This window comes from Ictalurus punctatus, chromosome 8, assembly GCF_001660625.3.
Source record: "Ictalurus punctatus breed USDA103 chromosome 8, Coco_2.0, whole genome shotgun sequence".
Taxonomy (NCBI): Eukaryota; Metazoa; Chordata; class Actinopteri; order Siluriformes; family Ictaluridae; genus Ictalurus; species Ictalurus punctatus.
The window spans coordinates 25505097-25525998 of NC_030423.2; the positions used below are offsets into that span (position 1 = coordinate 25505097).

Sequence of the window (20902 nt, forward strand, 5' to 3'; positions counted from 1 at the left end):
ACTGTCCTTCAAGGTTGAGAAAACAAGCACTAAAAAGAAATAAGCCTGAAAAAACATGCGACATGGACAGAGAGGACACAAGAGGTTGCTCAAGAATGTGAATACGATACGGGGAAGGAAAAAAGGACGGGTCAGATTGGAAAGTAAATGTTCAAATTGAAAGATACATTACACTAAACACCGTTTACGTAACTGAATATATAGTGTAGGAGGTTGCATGGGTTTATATCCTGAAGGTCATCACCGAGGGTAGGAGGTGAACGAGCTTTCCATCACCACGCTCTCAAGGGCAATGAGTCAGCGTTATTTAAAAGCATCCACTAATCTTTACTACAAACAACAAGAGAAACTGCTTTCAAAAGTTAGAAGTTAGTTAGATTTGATTAATATCTCCAGCATCTTTCCACACAAGATCTAACTGGCTTGCCATCATAAGCACAATGGACTGCTCAGAAGATGTGGATTCATTTTCTATAACAGCAGCTCCGACAGTCGTGTCTGCTGTAACGCAAATCTCAGGCTTGTATTAATGCGTCTGTTCGAATACATTCCTGTTTCTATAGTAACGGCTCATTCACAGGAACTTGTATGGCAGACACGCCACATAATCCAAGTCTTATAATAAAAGGACTAAAAATATGTGGTGTTATTTAACTAAGGAAATAATAATAATAATAATAAAAACGTCTATTCATTGGTGACGTTTTCTGTTAGAAGATGCTTATTTAAAATTTTTTTGGAAGGAGTCTCCAGTGTCAGCATTGTTTAGCAGTCAGAGGTAAACCTTTAATGGAGTTTTCAGGACAGAAAACTTTTTGCTTTGCAGGTTCTCAAAGGGAAACACGGCTTGGACACAAAAGAGTTTAAACAGACAGTACAGAACAGGTGGACACAATCAGGAAATACAACAATGACAGGACAGAGGTGGAGTCAAGACAAGAACAGAAACAAAGGCATATATAAAGAGTATGCAAAAGCACTTGGTGTGAACTAAAAAAGCTAACTAAAAAAGCGAACTGCAACTAACACAGAGAGGGAATTCGTCACAGAATAACTCCATCTCTAACCATTCAGAACCTTTTGTCAGAGTTGGCGTCTAAATTTGCAGCCATAAAATTATGTCCAGCTATACATCATGACTCATGACCGGGATTAACAAAACAACACCTTGAAGGTACGGAGTCAGGAAAATGTGTTTCCTCAAGATACATACATTAAAGTGTAGGAGTGTTTTGATGTAGAAGGAAGTCTACTTAATCATACTTCACAGTATGAAGACAGGAAAGTACCGTCGGAGATACCGAGTAAAGCAAACCGAAAATAATGTAGGAGATTTGTTTCCGTCAATAGGACGTGCAAAGTGTAGATAACACTTTCACATCGGCAGAGCAGATGCATCAAAACGACACAAACGAGAGGTGTGAACAAATAACAGGATTACTCTTCCACGACGGTGTGTATCGTACAGATCCGTTTCTACAGCCTAGCTCGGCTTTTGCTCTCGTGTATATATTTATACATTCCCCATTTGCAGGGCTAAGCCTCAGGGATATACGTTGCTCTGGAGCAGAGATGACGCTGCCAAATTTCAGATCCATATTTACACCATTGAGGTAGAATCTCATAAAAGCGTACAAGTCAAAACTGACGTTTAAAAAAAAAAAAAAAAAAAGGGATTCATTGCAGTACTTATCACGTAAAAGCCAATGATTTCGTCAGTAATCTTCAGAAGATTACCAAGACCTTTTGTCCATGTCTAGATATAATGGTTACAAAAGAAAAACACGTTTGACTCATTGTTTCACGTTGTCTTTAAAGTGCCAGTGAAATCAAATCTGGTGTTTTTGTACCTTTTGCTAAGTTTTATCGGCACTGAACTGATAGTATATCCAACTAAAACCCAAATAGTCATTTTAGACATGGTCTCCTTTTAAACAATTAAAAGTCTTTTTATATTTTTATTTTTTTGCACTCGGCCTTCCAGCTCTAGAGTATTTGGATTTTTATTGAAGATATTGTCGTTGTATTACTTCGCCGATATCTTGTGGACTTACTCCTCTTAAATCTACTTCTGTATTAATGTAATTTTTTTGGTTAGTTCAGCTTACTCTCTGAGTTGTTTTCACATTGTGGATAACTTTTGGTTATTGTAGTATACACTGCTGTCTCATTTGTTTTATGGAGACTTTGGGTGTGGGAGTTTGGGGGATTGTGAGAGTAATCAAAACATGCCAGTGCTTTGAAGGATGTGAACTGGAACAGAGTAATGTTATTCAATTGCGAATCTGTTTTTAGAGGATTTAAATCTAACATGGTGAACATATTATATTATAGAATTCAGGCAGTTTTACTGGGGTTATCTCATACAGTGTGGCAAGTAATAATCTGTAAAGACCTTTGTAATATCACAGTCTAAACCTGGATTTAAAGAGAAGCAAATCAGTAAATGAATCACATGAAAATGAATCACATGTAAATGAATCATACGTAAATGAATCACATGAAAATGTATCACATGAAAATGTATCATACATAAATGAATCACATGTAAATGAATCACATGAATATGAATCATATGAAAATGAATAAATAAATTAAAGGGGGGCGGGGGTTTATGACGCATTCCTGTACTAGTCTTGTGTTTGTCCAATTAAATGCTCTCTATAAACTGTATGTCCCAACCCTGGGGGTGGGTCTTGCTCTACTGTAGCAGCTCATTGGTGGCAAACATGGTTCATTGGGGCATTTTTGGCAATATTCCCATTTCTAACCAAAAGAAGTTGCAGAGGTTTTTTTCTTTCATTTGAAAGATGGAGGAATTTGTACAAGTTGGTGGTTAAGGGACAGGCATTTTTGGTGAAGTGTTTGACCAAATTGTGGTTGTTCAATTCCAGAATGTCTTCCTTCCTCATGACTGACTTATCGAGAACACGATTCCGTCATCATACACTGTCAAGGCTTCTCCATCACTCAGAGTAAGTCTACAAGCTTATATAGCACTTTTATCCAAAAGCGCTTTACACTGTGTCTCATTCACCCATTCACCCATTCACACACACACCCCAATGGTAGCAGAGTTGCCATGCAAGGCGCTAACTTGCCATCGGGACCAACTTGGGTTCGGTGTTTTGCCCAAGGACACTTCGGTATGTGGAGTCACGTGAGCTGGGAATCGAACCAGCAACCCTACGATTAGTGGACAACCCGCCCTACCACGTGAGCCAACGCCCACCCAAATCTACCGTGTCAGATGCCATCTGGAGACGACCCTGAGGCTCTCAATCCCCAATGGTGCCATTCACGCACCACCTCAATTTAAACATATGTGGCATAACTCCAAAAATGCATGTCATCTTGTCATTTAGGATATCATCCTAGTTAAAGTCGAAAGGTGTGGGTGAAGGCAGTGGTTAGAAATCCTTCACATCTGGAATAAAGGCTCTCCAATCTCTTCGATGTTCACCATATTTAACTAGTTTGCTAAGCTACGGTCAAGTATGTTTAGAGTCGGCTGGGGGGTGCGGTGTATCTTGAATGCTTTTGGTTGTTGTAGAAATCAGTCAAGTACTTCAACACGTCGACTTCTTGCTTCAGAAGGAAATGTGTCAATATACTGAATCCCCTCATAGCTCTCAGTCCTTAGCTCTTAGCGCTTAGTTAGTTTAGGGCCGTGTGGGATTTGAACTAACTACCAGTCCGCAACTAGCACAGAAGCTTAAAACACTGAGCTACTTCTGTTAACATCATTACTCGTTACTGAGATTCCTATTCATTTAACCGAAACGTACTGAATTAGCAAACAACTTTCCGCTACACTGTTTTTCAATTCAACGTGTAGATCTTTCCACATTTAACGTCCTTGGGAGATCTTTAAAATGGTGACTATTTGACGAAAACTGGAATTTATGTTCCTCGTGCACCCATTTTAGTCATTATCCATTCCGCGCATTAGTTTGATCACCCAGTATCTACAGCTACCTGTGCCCACATCTAATTCCTTGTTAAACTGGTGCTGCATGGTCTGCATTTGCATACAGAAACATGACTGGCTGTTATATTTTATGATGCAATAATACGTGTCACATTTGTCTGTTTAATAACTCACTTAAAGTTTCCAGCTCTATTTCTTCGAAGAATTTGATAAGAAGAATGTGCGTCCATGTTTATTCGCTGTTACTACTCTCTCGTCTAATGCCATGTGGCTTTATCCGGAATGTTCTCGTGTCCCGTACGAGTAGAATTCCTGTTGTGCGTGCACATTAGTGCTCGTGATTCATTAGCTCAGGGACTTGAGTCTTTGCTCTGGTGGCTAGAGAGAAGCAAACTAGACATCAGAACATGAACAATAACAACCTGCTCAAGCGCACTCGCAAGGCAAACCGGGCTCTCCGGTAACCATGGAAGCGGTTACCAAGGTGAGGAGCATGCACAAACAGATATGGACAAAGAAAGGAGGAAAGAAAAGCACAATCGTCTTCTCTTTTATGTGTGAAGCGCTAATAAAAAAGGCATTAAGTACTTAAGTGAGTTTAACCCACAGTTAGAGGCTGTCTATTCAGAAAAGCAGCAGACAACGTGAAATACCAATGGCTTAATACTATTTTAGCGCAGGTCTTTTATAGAGTTGCTGATGTGCATGTATGTACAGTGACCTCCATTAATATTGGCACCTTTGGTATATGCGCGCAAAGAAGGCTGTGAAAAATTGATCTTTTGTTAAGCAAATTGTCACCCAGGTGTACTAAAAAAAATGACAAAAATCAATATTTAAAATATATTTTTCTTCATAGGGGTGGTAAGTGTTGCACACCTATATTTAACATAGATATATATTTTTTTGGATAAACCTGTGTTTTGTTTGCAGTTGTTTGATATCCATGAGAGAGTATTTCAGTTTGTTAGCTAAATTATATATAGGTGTTACGCATCGTGTATCAGAAATGTCCTCAAGTATTATATGATGTTTTTGTCATATCGCCGAGCCCTAGGTGCGTCGCTTTGGTGACGAGCTCTCCATGGAACCTTTAAGGATTACCGTGAGCAAAATACTGAACAGCCCTTAATAAACCGTTATAAACACTGACTGTCTTGCTCTTGTTCCTGGTCACTTGGTGCAGCGCTTGCATCACTGTCCGCTCTGCGCTTGGACTGGATTCTGCCTCTGAATGAAAGCATCGTCTCAACGAATAAGCGATGCTTCTTCTGCGGCGGAGCGGGCTGAAAGAGCCATGTTTGGAATGTAAATGAAAAGATGGTATGTGACTAAACCACTAATCAGAACTTCACAGGCATTTCGACCAAAAAGCATCATCACTCCCGAGAGCACGGTAATTATTCTAACGCACACCACTTTCCCCTTCACTGATTAATGCAGACTTTGTCAGCTTATGTGGTTCAATCCATTGATTCTGCTTTGCTCACCAGCTCTACAGGTCTCCCTGGGGACATCATCTGCATAATTCTCTTTTTCTGCATTATTGTGAATAAATATCAGCGCGAGGATGTGGGTGGGTGAACGGGAAGCACGGAGCACTACACAAAACACACATGCGTAAAGGGTCACTGCAAGAAATATCGAAGATAATACAGTATAAACCATTTTACAGCTTGCATTAGTGCATGAATGTTCAGTGTCCCCTCCATCATTGTATAGCACTGAGAAAAACACACACACACACACACACACACACACACACACACACACAAATATAAATGCACCCAAAAGTTCATCAAATTATTAAAATAAAACCGCAGCAAAATGTAACATCAGCCCTGATTCTGTTATTTTTCTGCTTTTATAACTTGAGTCCCCTTTGGCTCGCCACTTTCCTTATATTGTCATTGCTTCCTGTTATTGTTCACATAGGCAGCAGTAGCTCAGTGGTTAAGACATTGATTAGTCTACTGCCTAGAAGGTCATGAGTTCAAACCCCAACACTGCCAAGCTGCCACTGTACAAAATCTGCTGTCATTTTGAAAAATTACAATCTCCTCCAAATATCGCGTGATTTTGCGTTAACTTTTGCACTCGAAAAAATTTTTTTTTTTTAAATCACAAAATCCTGGACGAACTGTTCACGATCGCGAGCACGATATTGCTTTTGTACTGTCCAACAATTCTATAAATGAGAAATAAGTATCAATGTGACATCGCTAGTTGCGCTACCCATGTTACTATGGCAACCGGTACAGGGTCTTCATCGCACAGTGACTGGAGGTAAAATCGCTGCATGTGTGAATCTTTACTTCATCTCCATTACTACTACTAGTAAAATGAATCAAGATAGCAAGTAAGGCTAGTTCGTTTGAACTTTTGAAAGCTACCACGGATAGGTGCTAGCTGATAACACTTAGCACTGGTAAGAGTCGTCTCAGCACAAAAGGTGCTTCGGATTGCGCTTTTTCTGAGAGAAAATAAACTGTAAAAACACCTAAATCAAGGTTTTGCAATAATTCAGGTGGTATCATCACACTTGCTATTGAAGGCTAAGCCAGAATACTTTATTACCGAAACGCTACCACAGGTATGTGACAAAATTAGCCAACACATCTGTTTCACAATAAAAACACTTGCTTGCTTGTTTGTGTATATATACACACATTATATATATATATATATATATATATATATATATGAAAAGAAGTGTTGTCTTGGGAAAACATTTATGAATTAGCTAGCTAGCTGACCTGTAATAAAGGCTGAACTGTTGTAAACACTATGAGTTTGTTTAGCACATTAGTCAGCTTCTATAGTTTAGGTGTAGAGAGTTGGTTGAATATTTGACACTAGCTATCCACCACAGTTAGCTTAAATTATGAAATAAAGTTCCAGATCCTCAAAGAGTTCTTTGCCATGAGGTGCCATGTTGAACTTCCAGTGACCAGTATGAGGGAGTGTGAGAGCGATGACACCAAATTTAACATACCTGCTCCCCATTCACACCTGAGACCTTGCAACACTAACAAGTCACATGACTGCTCCCCATTCACACCTGAGACCTTGCAACACTAACAAGTCACATGACACCGGGGAGGGAAAATGGCTAACTGGGCCCAATTTGGACATTTTCACTTAGGGGTGTACTCACTTTTGTTGCCAGCGGTTTAGACATTAATGGCTGTGTGTCGAGTTATTTTGAGGGGACAGCAAATTTACACTGTTACACAAGCTGTACACTCACTACTTTACGTTGTAGCAAAGTGTCATTTCTTCAGTGTTGTCACATGAAAAGATATCATCAAATATTTACAAAAATGTGAGGGGTGTACTCACTTTTGTGAGATACTATCGAGCTGACAGAGCGCTACGAACGATGCCCTACATACATCCCGAATTCAAATCAAGCATCTGCTTTATTTTTAGGGCCACATTCAAGGCTAATGAAGCAGGCAGCAGAAACTGTGTTAGTTTTCATATACGATTATTTTTGTGCAAGCAGAGCTTCTGCAGCAGGAAGAAAAAGCTGGAAAAATCAGAAGAGTTGCAGTTTGAGTACTGAACAGAAAACGGGTGTTAGAAAGGAGGAGAAGGTTGATGCATGATTGATGCTCTTCAGGGAACAGCATGTTAAATTGATGATATGAAGTTTTACACTGACTTACTGAAAGTGTGTGTGTGTGTGTGTGTGTGTGTGTGTAAAAATGTGAGAATGCCACAAAAGATCTTAAAGCTGATTTATTAAGTGTCTACAGAGGATTATGTATTTAGACTGGGTTAGATGTGCTGCACTGGGATTAACGAGTAGGAAATTTGAGGCGTTTCTACCTAAAAGTACAAAATGAAGGATAGAGTTGCAAACTGATTCTCTCTCTCTCTCTCTCTCTCTCTCTCTCTCTCTCTCTCTCTCTCTCTCTCTCTCTCGCTCTCTCCGTTTCTTTCTTTTCAGCTCTTTGTTTCTCTCGGTCGTTCTCTGTCTGTCTCTCTGCTGATCTCTATATCTTTCTATTTCTCTGTCTGTTTGTTTCCCTCTATCTGTCGGTCTCGCTTTCCATCTCTTTTTGTCTCTCCAGCTCTCTCTCTCTCTCTCTGCCAATCTCTCCCCTCTCTCCCTTGCTCTTTCTCTCCATCACTCTTTTTTTGTCTCCTGTGACTCCTTCTGTCTCTGTCGCTCTCGGTCATTCTCTTTCTGTCCGTCATTCCATCTTTGTCTCTGTCGGTGTGTCTCTCTCTCTCCCTCTGTTTCTATCTGTTGCTCACTTTCTCTGTCTTTCTGTTTCTCTCTCTCTCTCTCTCTCTCTCTCTCTGTACCTCTCTCTCGCTGTCTCTCTCTCCATCACTCCCTTTGTCTGCTTTTCTCTCTCTTTGTCTCTGTCCATCACTCACCATCTCTCTCTCCCTCCCTCCCTCCCCATCTCTCTGTCTATCACTCCCCGTCTCTCTCTCTTTGTCTCTGTGTGTCAATCCCTGTCTCTCTTTGTCTGTTTTCCTCTCTCCCTCTCTCTCTCTATCTCTCTTTCTATCCCTCCCTCCTTCTCTCTGTCTGTCTGACTCTCTCGCTCTCTCTATCACTCTCAGTCTCTGTCTATCACTCCCTGTCTTTCTCCTTGCCTGTTTTTTCTCTATTCCTCCCTCCCTCTCTCTCCCTTTGTCTGTCACTCCCTATCTCTCTTTGTCTGTTTTCTCTCTCTATCACTCTCTATTCCTCCCTCCCCCTCTCTCTGTCTATCACTCCCTGTCTCTCTCTCCCTCCCTCCCACCTTCTCTCTCTATCCCTCCCTCCCCTTCTATCTGTCCATCACTCCTCATCTCTCTCTCTCACTCCCTGTCTCTCTCTCTCTCTCTCCATCTCTACATCTCTCTCAATCCCTCCCTCTCTCTCTCTGTCCATCACTCCCATCTCTCTCACTGTCTGTTACTCCCTGTCTATCTCCTCGTCTCTTTTCTCTCTCTCTGTCGCTGTCCATCACTCCCCATCTCGCTCCCTCCCTCTCTCTCTCCTTCTCTCTCTCAGTTCAGTTCAGTTCAACAGTGCTTTAGTGGCATGAACGGTAGAAATTACATTGGTGCCAAAGCGAATAGTGCATATGTAGATGTAAATTAAAAGTTCTACAAAGAATACATTTATATCCGCATCTAAACATTTCAAACATAAACACATGGACAAAAAAAAAAAAAAAAAAACATAGACAACACTTAACAACAGGAATAAAACAAACAGACAGGTAAGTATCTGAACATATAGTGCTTATTCAGTGTGTGCTGGACACTCAGTGTCTCACTGTTCCTCTCTCTCTTCGTCTCTCTCCGTCACTCCCTGTCTGTCTCCTCGTCTTTCAGATTCACCTCATAAATGCGGAAACCCAATCCCAGCTTAACGTCCTCTCACCGTCACCTTAGCAGCACTGAGAGAGAGATGAGGAAAGTTCTAGACAATAACCCCCTCATCCTCATCATCATCACCTGGCTCTAACACTTCTGACTCAGGAAACTCTTCACAATGGAGTCAGTGTTTACACACGGCACTTACATTACAGGGAAATCCTGGAAACATCACATCATGATCAAAAATAGTGAACTGCCTCAGTAGGTCAGTGTTTAATAGGCCAAATCTTTAAAGCTTCGTTCTGAATGTGTTTATTTTTTAATTCACACCCGGTCTACGTGCGTGTTTCACTGCTACTCCATCTGTCATTGTGGTTCGTCTTTTTTCACCTTCTCAGCCTGATCTGGACCAGCTGGCGACCCGACAGCCGGTTTCCACATTAGCACCACAAAATTGTTTTGCTGTTGTTGTTGTTTATAGTGAGGAGGACAGATTAGCTCACATTAGTGACAGACTCAGTCACTGTTTTAAGTCCTGATGCGGTGAAAAAGGCGTCATAGTTCACTCCACGAACAGGAAAAACAGCTGGCACATAGGATCGGTTGATCGCTAACATCGCGTCTTCATTTAATCCACGACAAATCTGCCAGATATTGCTTTTTTTCTTTAGTAGGGCTGAACGGACCGCAAGCATGAAAGTTGACTTGTAGGCTTGTAATGTGTAAACAAATAGATGATAAGTTCTCCAGGATTTCGCCTGATTCTCTTGTTCTTTAAAGCCAACTTCTCATTAATAAATCACTTTATCCGCTGGAGATATGCCGTGACCTGATGAAAGCCCATGTGTGGAAAAGTGTACTACACCATGGAGAAACAATATTAATGATTGCCAGAGGGACGCTGCTCTGACGTTAGAGATATTCGTGCGCCTCTTAACAAGGCTTACGGGTGCTGCAAACAGACCAGCTGGGAATGATGGAGTCGTAATCCGACGTTAAAAATAATTGCAATCTGCCTGTCTATTTAGAGAAGAATGGAATCCCATGTGATCTGTGATGAGAAGAGCCTCTTCTGATTAACTGTGCTTTTCTTGTGCACGTCTGTTTATATGCTCATGAATGTGCAAAAAAAAAAAAAAGTCCCGCCCTGCACTAATGAGAGCCAATCACCTTGACTGGCCAAACAGATTCTTGCTCCATTAAGTATGGAGAAAGTTATTATCTAAAATGACTGAAAAGAACCAAGATGGCTGCCAAGTGCACAGACTTTACCAAAAAGACTGATGTCAGTCCCAGTGAAGGAGGTGTGGCCTCTGTCAGTTTCAGTAAAGGAGGTGTGGCTTCTGTGACAGTCAGTCTTAGTAAAGGAGGTGTGGCCACTGTGACAGTCAGTCTTAGTGAAGAAGGTGTGGCCTCAGTGACGGTCAGTCTTAGTAAAGGAGGTGTGGCCTCTGTGACAGTCAGTCTTAGTGAAGAAGGTGTGGCCTCTGTGGCGGTCGGTCTTAGTGGAGAAGGTGTGGCCTCAGTGACGGTCGGTCTTAGTGAAGAAGGTGTGGCCTCTGTGACAGTCGGTCTTAGTGAAGAAGGTGTGGCCTCTGTGACAGTCAATCTTAGTGAAGGAGGCATGGCCTCTGTGACAGTCGGTCTTAGTGAAGGAGGCATGGCCTCTGTGACAGTCAATCTTAGTGAAGGAGGCACAGTTTTCCACTTCTTTTTTTTTTTTAAATAAAGAAACTGTTTATTGACTTGACTTTTTTTTTAATTTATTGTATTTTACATTACACTATGATCAGCACTGCATTGTCTGGGTAGGAGACTCCCCCACACCCACAAACACTCCCACCCACCCACCGTGATATTTATCTGTTTGTTTGAAGAAGAAGAAGACAGCTTGGGCTTCATTTCTAATTCCAGCTGACCGTGTCAGTGTTGATTTGCTCACAGCAGCCGACACACTGCGTGCCTTCAGCACAGAGTGACAGACCACAGAGTGGGAGAGAAACGCTGCACAAACTCTCCATTCATCACCTCAGACATTTTGAGTCTCGCTCACTCTCTCACACACACACTCACACACACGCTCTTATCCATACCAGTGTCCCCCAGATCCACATACACAGAGTAATATTCACTTACCATACCGCAATAACTACAACACATCTTATCATTCCTTACTACATCATAAAGGAAAAAAAAACGAAGTGTGGGTGGAGTGAGAGAGAATCACACGTGGGAGGATTCAAATTGTTCAAGTGATATGAAAATGATGTGTGGTGGACCGGGAAAACCCTGTTCTCCCCATGTTCATGTTGGTTTCCTCCATGACCTCTGGTTTCACCCACCTCCCAAAGACATGTCAGTATTCCCATGACAGGTGTTCTCCTGACAGGCTCCAGTTCCACCGTGACCCTGACCACTTGCTGACGATGAATGAATCAACATCTACTTCATACGAACTTTGCGAATATGTATTTCACTAGTGATGACGAAAGAACATCTGTGAAACCCAACACACACCTTTTCCAAGTCCCCTCTCAACCTGTGGCATTACTGAATTACGCATAGCTCGATCTCTTATAGACGCTCTCTTATCTTAAGTTCACTTTGCAGCACTGCCGATACACCACTTCAGGATAAAACCCCATTAGATGGATGTGAGGGAAAAGCCGCCGGTCCGAGAGACGCTCTATTAAGGAGAAGGAGGTGTGTCTCGATCTGGAGAGCTGATCTAAAAATAAAACGATTCAGTTACATAACGAGAGGCTGTACTTCGGACCACTGGCTGTCTTTCTGTCATACCTGCTCTCACTCGCTCTCTCGGTTCAGGCCTTTGTTTCAATCCTGGGTGAAATCCAACCCACGGTATGCAGGACAGGGGAAAAGTGTGTGCGAGTGTGTGAAGGACAGATTAACTAGCGCCTCTGAAAATCACTGTCAAATTAAACAAAGTACCTGCAGTATTCTTCCTTCTGAAGAGAGGGGGTGAGCGAGGGGGAAGAGGTTTCCTTTTCGTCGCACAAGAGAGAGAAAAGCGGTACATTTGTGCAAGATTAAGTTTTGCGTGTCTCAAAAAGAGGCTTAATTGCATTTGCGAGGGTTTTGATACGATTTTTGATTAAAGTACAGCTTATAAAATAACCTCCAGGGTTTGGGGTTCGAATCCCGCCTCCTCCCTGCGTGCGGAGATGGGGATTATTATGAGGCCATGATGGATAAGGGCCAACGGGGGAATTTCATCGAGACATCATGGGTTATACCCCGAATCTTTTACAATAAGTGTCAGGGGATTTTTAATGACCACAGAGAGCTGTTTTTACAGTATAGTGTCTGGGGGATTAGGCCCCACACAGACCACAGGGTGAGCGCCCCCTGCTGGCCTCACTAATACAACTTCCAGCAGCCACCTTAGTTTCCCCCACGAGGTCTTCCATCCAGGTACAGGCCACACTCAACCCTGCTTAGCTTCAGTGGGAAACCAGGTGAGCACTGCAGGGAGATATGCAAATATCTAAGCTGTTACTAGATATGATCACATATCAAACTCCCACACATCTGAATCACCACAATCAGTGTAGAGCCTTCATTTTTCTCCTCACTATAAACAGTGGCATTCATCTTGTCTTATTAGCGTCGAAGCTGATAAGGTCACGATAGTTTATAGCTGCTATAATGTAAGTGATAAGAGGAACTACCGTCTTTTACAGACGTTCTATAACATTAAATGTAACCGTAAAAAGTACATTCTAAAGTATGTTATTTATTAAACAACTAAGAAGGGTTATGGTGGGCATTGTGGTGGTATAAGAAGGAAGGAAGTAGACGTTCGTGAAAATACTGTATATGGAGGAGGGAATCTATTCAGCACGAGACTGCAGGCACTCAGCTGGCACCATGCCGAGTCAAACCATGATGCCCCAGGAGATTCGGCAGCACGTGGTAGCACCACAGGCATGACAGACATGATGAGACCGAGAAGATTCTCGAGCATCCAGAGTCGAGCCAATATAGAACTGATGGAATAGTTTCAGAGGTGTTGCAGAGGTGCCAAAAATGATCGCCAAGGATGTCAAACAAGATCGATACTTGGTACATACGCTAATGTTAATCCATCCATCCAATTTTCTGTACCGCTTATCCGACACTGGGTCACGGGAAGCCTGGAGCCTATGCCATGGGAATCAAGGCGGAGGACACCCTGGACGGGGTGCCAACCCATCGCAGGACACAATCACACACACATTCACACACTACGGACAATTTGGAAAGGCCAATCAGAACACAACGCATGTCTTTGGACTGGGGGAGGAAAGCAGAGTACCCAGAGGAAACCTGACCCTGGAGGTGTGAGGAAAATGTTTTTGTCATCATTTTATAACTGTCATAAGCCACTTGAAGGCCTGCTGTGTGTACAGTGATTTTTTTAAAAAAATGATAAACGAATAAGGGAGTTTATTCCTCTTTGTGTCGTGCCTAGCAACGCCCTTACCTGTGCATGATAAAGTCGCCGTGATGCACATCTTCTCCTGGCTTTTATTGCTTTATTAACCTCACTAGCACTAACATAATTGCCTAAAACATATCTTTAAGATATTCATACTCGACAAGGAGTCAAACAGTGGCACGGATATTTTTTTCTGTCCTTGTCGAAGAAAGGGTTAAGCCCAAAACATGTCCGTTTCTATTCTATTGGGTGCTATTTTTAGAGCTTCAGCTGTATAACAGATCAGAGATCGGAAAAAACACCCTTGGAGAATATTCTATAGAGCACTTTGCTGGGAGAAGGAGAAGGAAGGAAGAGAGAGAGAGAGAGAGAGAGAGAGAGAGAGAGAGAGAGAGAGAGGAGGAGAAAAGCAACAGAGAGAGAAGGAGAAGAGAGAGAAGGAGCAGAGAGAGAGAAGGTGGAGAGAGAGAGAAGGAGAAGAGAGAGACAGAAGGAGAAAAGAGGGAGAAGGAGAAGAGAGACAGAGAGAGAAGGAGACGAGAGAGAGAGAGAAGGAGACAAGAGAGAGTGAGAGAGAAGGAGAAGAGAGAGACAGAAGGAGGAGGGAGAGAGAAGGAGAAGAGAGAGAGAGAAGGAGAAGAGAAAGTGAGAAGGAGAAGAGAGAGAGAGAGAAGGAGAAGAGAGAGGGAGAAGGAGAAGAGAGAGGGAGACGGAGAAGGAGAAATGAGAGAAAGAGAGAAGGAGAAGAGAGAGGGAGAGAGAAGGAGAAGAGAGAGACAGAAGGAGGAGGGAGAGAGAAGGAGAAGAGAAAGTGAGAAGGAGAAGAGAGAGAGAGAGAAGGAGAAGAGAGAGGGAGACGGAGAAGAGAGAGGGAGACGGAGAAGAGAGAGGGAGACGGAGAAGGAGAAATGAGAGAAAGAGAGAAGGAGAAGAGAGAGGGAGAAGGAGAAGAGAGAGAGAAGGAGAAGAGAGAGGGAGACGGAGAAGAGAGAGAGAGAGAAGGAGAAGAGAGAGGGAGAAGGAGAAGAGAGAGAGAGAGAAGGAGAAGAGAGAGGGAGAAGGAGAAGAGAGAGGGAGAGAAGGAGAAGAGAGAGGGAGAGAAGGAGAAGAGAGAGGGAGAGAAGGAGAAGAGAGAGGGAGAGAAGGAGAAGAGAGAGAGAGAGAAGGAGAAGAGAGAGAGAAGGAGAAGAGAGAGAGAGAGAAGGAGAAGAGAGAGGGAGAGAAGGAGAAGAGAGAGGGAGAGAAGGAGAAGAGAGAGGGAGAGAAGGAGAAGAGAGAGGGAGAGAAGGAGAAGAGAGAGGGAGAGAAGGAGAAGAGAGAGGGAGAGAAGAAGAGAGAGGGAGAGAAGGAGAAGAGAGAGGGAGAGAAGGAGAAGAGAGAGGGAGAGAAGGAGAAGAGAGAGGGAGAGAAGAAGAGAGAGGGAGAGAAGGAGAAGAGAGAGGGAGAGAAGAAGAGAGAGGGAGAGAAGGAGAAGAGAGAGGGAGAGAAGGAGAAGAGAGAGGGAGAAGGAGAAGAGAGAGAGAAGGAGAAGAGAGAGGGAGAGAAGAAGAAGAGAGAGGGAGAGAAGGAGAAGAGAGAGGGAGAGAAGAAGAGAGAGGGAGAGAAGGAGAAGAGAGAGGGAGAGAAGAAGAGAGAGGGAGAGAAGGAGAAGAGAGAGGGAGAGAAGGAGAAGAGAGAGGGAGAAGGAGAAGAGAGAGAGAAGGAGAAGAGAGAGGGAGAGAAGGAGAAGAGAGAGGGAGAGAGCTGTGGAGAGAGACAATGTGTAATTGGAGCATGGTGTTGGTGGTTCTCTGGAGACGGCAGTGAATGGCGAGGGTTGGAGTGCCCACAGACATGCCACACAGGCTGCCATCTGTGACAAGTCCTCAGTGCCCCTTAGCAAAGCCGCCCAGCTGGCACCCCCTCGCTCCGCTTGAGACGCAGCCAATACGAGCCTGCACTCTCACATTAGCGTTCTGGCAGGATTTCAGACTCGGTTTTTCTGTGACTGTGGCGTATTGTGAACTCTGTAACCTCGACCCTGTAACTATGTGCTCTAGGCATTAACTCGTTAAAATCCTAGCCTTTTAATCAGTTATTCATTTTAAAGCACATTATTCAGGAACTACACAGTAGCTTCTTCAATAGCTACAATGAAACAAATAGGCAACGTATGAGAGTGCGGAACGAACGTCTGGACCTGCTGATGCATCCTGGGAGTTTAAGGAGTTAGCTAACAACACAGAATTAAAGAAAAAGTGAATAATATACACAATTTTTGCTTAAGTTACTAGATTTTAGATTCCTGTTCTCGGTTCTTCTGCATGATAATTCCAGAAGATCAGCCGTTTCTGAAATACTCAATCCAGCCCAATCGACACCAACAACCATGCCAAGGCTGAAGTCTCTGAGATGTTAGATGTGAACATTAACCGAAGCTCTTTGCTTGTATCTGCATGATTTCATGCACTGAACTGCTGACACATGATTGGCTGATTGGATGACTGCATGAATGACCAGGCGTACCTATTAAACTGGTGAGTATATATTAACGCCGAACAAATCAGAACGTTTCCAGAACATTCAGTCAGAGTTTTATGGTGATTATGAGAAGATTCTCTACAGTTCTTCTACACCGCTTTTAATTATCCGAAAAATTTCCACAACGTTAGGTTATGTTTAAAGAGCAACATTACTACGTATCGTCATACCCTCACCCAGTATCACGTCATAGCCTTTCAGAAAATGGTATCAATCCTTCTTTTTATCTCACAGTGTAACTTTCTTTTTCTAGCTAGCTAGTCTACGCTATATAATGACCGAAGCTAATGATTTAGCGGGTTAGCATGTACCCAATAAGCACGTTATACCAAAAATATAGCCACAGCCGGAGAATAAACGAGCTAAACCTGTTGGAAATGTCAACATTTTCCTCAGATATGTTGATAAATTACTAAAAAAACAGACTCCCTAGGATGAAATGAGGATTGAAATTAGTTAGCACCAAGCGCAAACCAAACGTTCATAGGCTCTGCCGTATGGAGAAACATCGACATCGACTCACTTTCATCAGCAAATGGAAGCCACGAAATGCAAGCGTTTTACAGAAACGTTGATCACATGACCCGCATCTGAACGTAGCATTAGTAGCGAAATGTTAGCTTGGATACAGCGTTTGTGAACGAACCTCTCACTTAAACATGCTAAATTTGCAGAACATTACCACAAATCAGTACATCATCAGAGTTACCATAAATTACACAGTACGCCGACATACTATTTATCGACATGCATATTGGGGACGTAGCTACGGAGAGACACGGTGCACGCGGAACCATCTTCCCACACAAGTTAGAGGAAAAACGAGGCCATTCTCTCTGAATACCGCACCCTTTCATGAATGACATCTCGCCAAATATCTCACAGCTACAGCGCTCGGGAGAATCTAGGCCAGCCGGAGAAATCCAAACACTCGCGATGATTTTGTACTGTTGCTCTGACAACTGCTTATTGGACATTTTCCTCTACGTCCTTATTTGGGTATAAGCTAGAGTTCGGAACGGACTTACTAAAATCTGGAGGACGAGATCATTAGGGACATAATGAAAGCGTGGTGTGTGTGTGTGCTGAATCAGTGCAGGAGGAATAATAGAAGGAAAACACACAGCAGCAATGTACTGCAAAAAGTAAATAATAATAATAATAATAATAATAATAATAATAATAATAATAATAATGAGGAGAAGCCTAGTTTGTAGGAAATCCTACAAACTAATAAAACCTGTGTTTCTACCTGTCAATAAAAAACCTGTCAGAATCTTTTGTAGAGTTGAATGCATATGTGCTTTTGTGTGTGTGTGTGTGTGTGTGTGTGTGTGTGTGTGTGTGTGTGTGTGTGTGTGTGTGTGTGTGTGTGTGTGTGTGTGTGTGTGGGCAGAGAATAACCCGCACCAACATGTGGCATTCCAGATTAACAGATTAGCTCATTAACAGGTGAGACACACCGGGACACGGGTGTATAACATGGACATGCAATAACAGGGATTTACAAGCAAGCGACAGTGGTGCTTGAAAGTTTGTGAACCCTTGAGAATTTTCTATATTGCTGCATCGATATGACCTAAAACATCATCAGATTTTCACACAAGTCCTAAAAGTAGACAAAGAGAACCCAACTAAACAAACGAGACAAAAATGCTCTACGTGGTCATTTATTTATTGACTAAATTGATCCCAATATTACACGTCTGTGCGTGGCAAAAGTATGTGAACCTCTAGGATTAGCAGTTAATTTGAATGCTGATGTTATCACCGTCGAACATTAGTGTCCTTCAGACTCGTTATTATTATTACGATCATTATTCAAATTCATGCAATAATATATTGGCTATTAATGGGAGCGGTAGATATTCAAATCCAGGTTATTATACATAGGCTAAATTTTGGAGTTATTGATAGCCATTGGTAGGATTAAACCCATTTAATTCAAGCCACCAGTCAAACAAGATAAAAACTATAAGAAGTCAATAGTAAATATAAGAACTTGGGTTGTGCTTTTCATCACTGTAACAAAATAATAATACCCACTTTGAGTATCGTGTCCTTTATCCACAGCAGGACAATGAGGAATACTGAAGCATATTTCTGAAGGATCAACTTTAGGTGTAAATGCACCACATGAAGAGATGACTCGCGGAAACTACGAGACGAAGTCGATTTCTTCTTAAAAACAACATCAAACATGCATCTCCTGCTCTTCTAAGTCCTCGGCTATTTAAAAAAATCATATCACGTTTATGTCTTTGGACTGGAGGAGGAAACCGGAGTACTCGGAGGAAACCCCCTAAGCACGGGGAGAACACGCAAACTGCGTACAAACTCGGCGGAGGTGGGATTCGAACCCCCAACCCTGGACAAGCGAGGCAAACGTGCTTACGTCTTTAATCATGAACAGGCTTGGGGAGTAACGGAGCACATGCAACGTAATCATGATACAAAAAACTGGTAGCTTTAGTAATGAGACAAAGTAATGAGATTACAGGTACATTTAGTAAATAAAAATGGGAATACTATCAGGATAACATTTTTTTGATTTAAAACCAAAGAAATGAATCTTTTTAACATAACACAATATAGACCGCTGCTTGATTATTAGTTCTGGTTCTCTCTCGCTAGTCGTGGCTCACCTGAGGAACCACCTCAATTAATTTTGCACAGAGTTAATTTGGTAGACATGAACATAAAGTGTTCTCTGAAACGCTTTTGTTAGGGTGACCACACATCCTCTTTCTTCACGGACACGTCCTCTTTCTCCCCGGACACGTCCTCTTTCTCAGACCTTAAAAAAAAGCGTCCGTCCGGGATTTCTAAATTTGAGAAAACGTCCGGGATTCGGCTGTAGTTTCATTATGATGTGCTTATGGTCTAATACTGCATCATGTGCGCGTCGTATCTGCGTTGCTTTAACCCCTCTCTGTAATCCCCGCCTTCTCGCACACCGATTGGTCGATCCTAAAAGTCCTGCAGCAACTATCAGACAAATTCCTGCCTCTCAACCGTTAGCCCCCTCTCGGTGAACGCGTGACGGCAAAGCGCTGTTGTGTCCGGAGTCGAAAAATGCCCATGGCCGTATAAAGTCATTTTTAATTTCATGCTGTTATCGCATTGCTTCGTATTACATGGCCATTCAAATGTGCAAATGAGGGCAGAAGGTGCACTCGTGGCAACTGATATTTCATTTAATTCCATGGACATTCAAAAGAATGCAGGAATATATATATATGATCATAATAGTGTGTCTTTTTCAGTGTACTAAAATCTGCATTCATACGAACACTGTTTTAAACGTTAGGGGGGGGGGGGGTACTCATTTTGGAATGGAATATGGAACATGGAACATCAGAACATGGTCAACATAACTTTTGTGATGTAATGTTATGTAATGCATCGGCGACAGTGATCTTTTATTTATTCATTTATTCCATAACTTTCATAATATTTGGATCACGTTGGTGATGACATTTTATATGAAGTCATTTGGAACTGTAACTGAATGCATTTTTAAAGTAAGCCTCCCACCCTTGGTCATGAATACTAATCCTGATGTACTGTATAATATAAAATAATATAAATATAATATAATATATATAATACAACAACCTTGGATATACTGCAGAGGGTGAAACCTGTGCCAACCAACCCCACTCTCCCCTACTCACATTTCCGTGGTGAGAGCCAGGCAGGTAAGTGTACTGTAAGCTCACCTGGACAAACTGAACTGCTGCAGGTTTCAGGGTTCACGAGCTTACCTTGAGGGAACGGGTTCGGCTGGACCACGTGCAGGAAGGCGCGCATCATGTTGAACAGCAGGCCGATCGGGCCGGGCTCGTAATACGCGACGGTTTCATAAACTCCTCCAGGTACCGAGCCGAAATCTAACGGTGCCGCGGCGGATGGAGAAGCTCCGAGAGTCGAGCCGCTGCACGAGCATGAGCACGAGCAGCCGAGGAGCAGCAGCAGCGCCATGGCCGGTGTGCGCATCATGACGGCACGCGCAGGACGGATCAGGACAGGTGCGCTTGCACCAAATATTATTGATACACGAGCTGAGAAACCACCGAGCGCGCGAGGGTTCGAACACGAGAACGCACGCGATGCGACGGGGGTGGAAACAAACAAACAAACAAAACAAAACAAACACGCGAGCGTCACGTCGTCGTTTCCGTCCAGAGGATCATGATGACGGCGGTGTCCGCTTTGAGCGGCTTCGTCCGCTCTGTTCTGTTCTCTCCTCTCCTCTCCGTGATTTTTCTCTCACAGAGCAATAAACACTGCGTGTCAAACGCAGAAGGAAAGCTGCTCCCTCTAGCGGCAGAGGCCTGAACTGGACCGTGCACATTGCATTCCCTTCTATACTCCCTGCCCTGGATATAAATATTCACTCCCTGAACCTTTTTCCACACGTTGTCTTGTTAAACCCTGGACCGGAAATGGACTTAAAAGTGCATTGTGTAGCATTTGTGGGGAAAAACAGGTCTCTAACAGTTAAATGGGTGGAGTTTAATAAGATTTGAATGTAGTTTTTGTTTTGTTTTGTTTTGTGTGAACCCGCCCCTCGTTCCCAAGCGCCCATGTACAGTGTGGACTGGGGTCCGAAAGTCTCAGACGCCAATCAGAAATGTTAAAAATCCCACACAAAAAAAGTGAGGAATGTAGGACAT

The 20902-nt window shown here is 42.8% G+C and overlaps 1 protein-coding gene across 14 annotated transcripts in view; it reads right to left on the reverse strand.

Annotated features, from left to right (window-relative positions):
- prom1a (prominin 1a) overlaps positions 1 to 20521 on the reverse strand; it is a 67956-nt gene extending 47435 nt beyond the window's left edge. For 6 of the 14 annotated variants that reach the window (XM_047157326.2, XM_047157324.2, XM_053682124.1 and 3 more), the window contains exon 1: positions 19991 to 20520. In XM_047157326.2, the coding sequence (XP_047013282.1) occupies positions 19991 to 20225 (235 nt within the window). In that variant the 5' untranslated portion in view covers positions 20226 to 20520. Of the gene's footprint in view, positions 1 to 19990 lie in introns of all 14 variants that reach the window. The other 8 variants (XM_047157327.2, XM_017474829.3, XM_017474832.3 and 5 more) reach the window with 3 other exon arrangements.
- Positions 20522 to 20902: the final 381 nt, after the last annotated feature.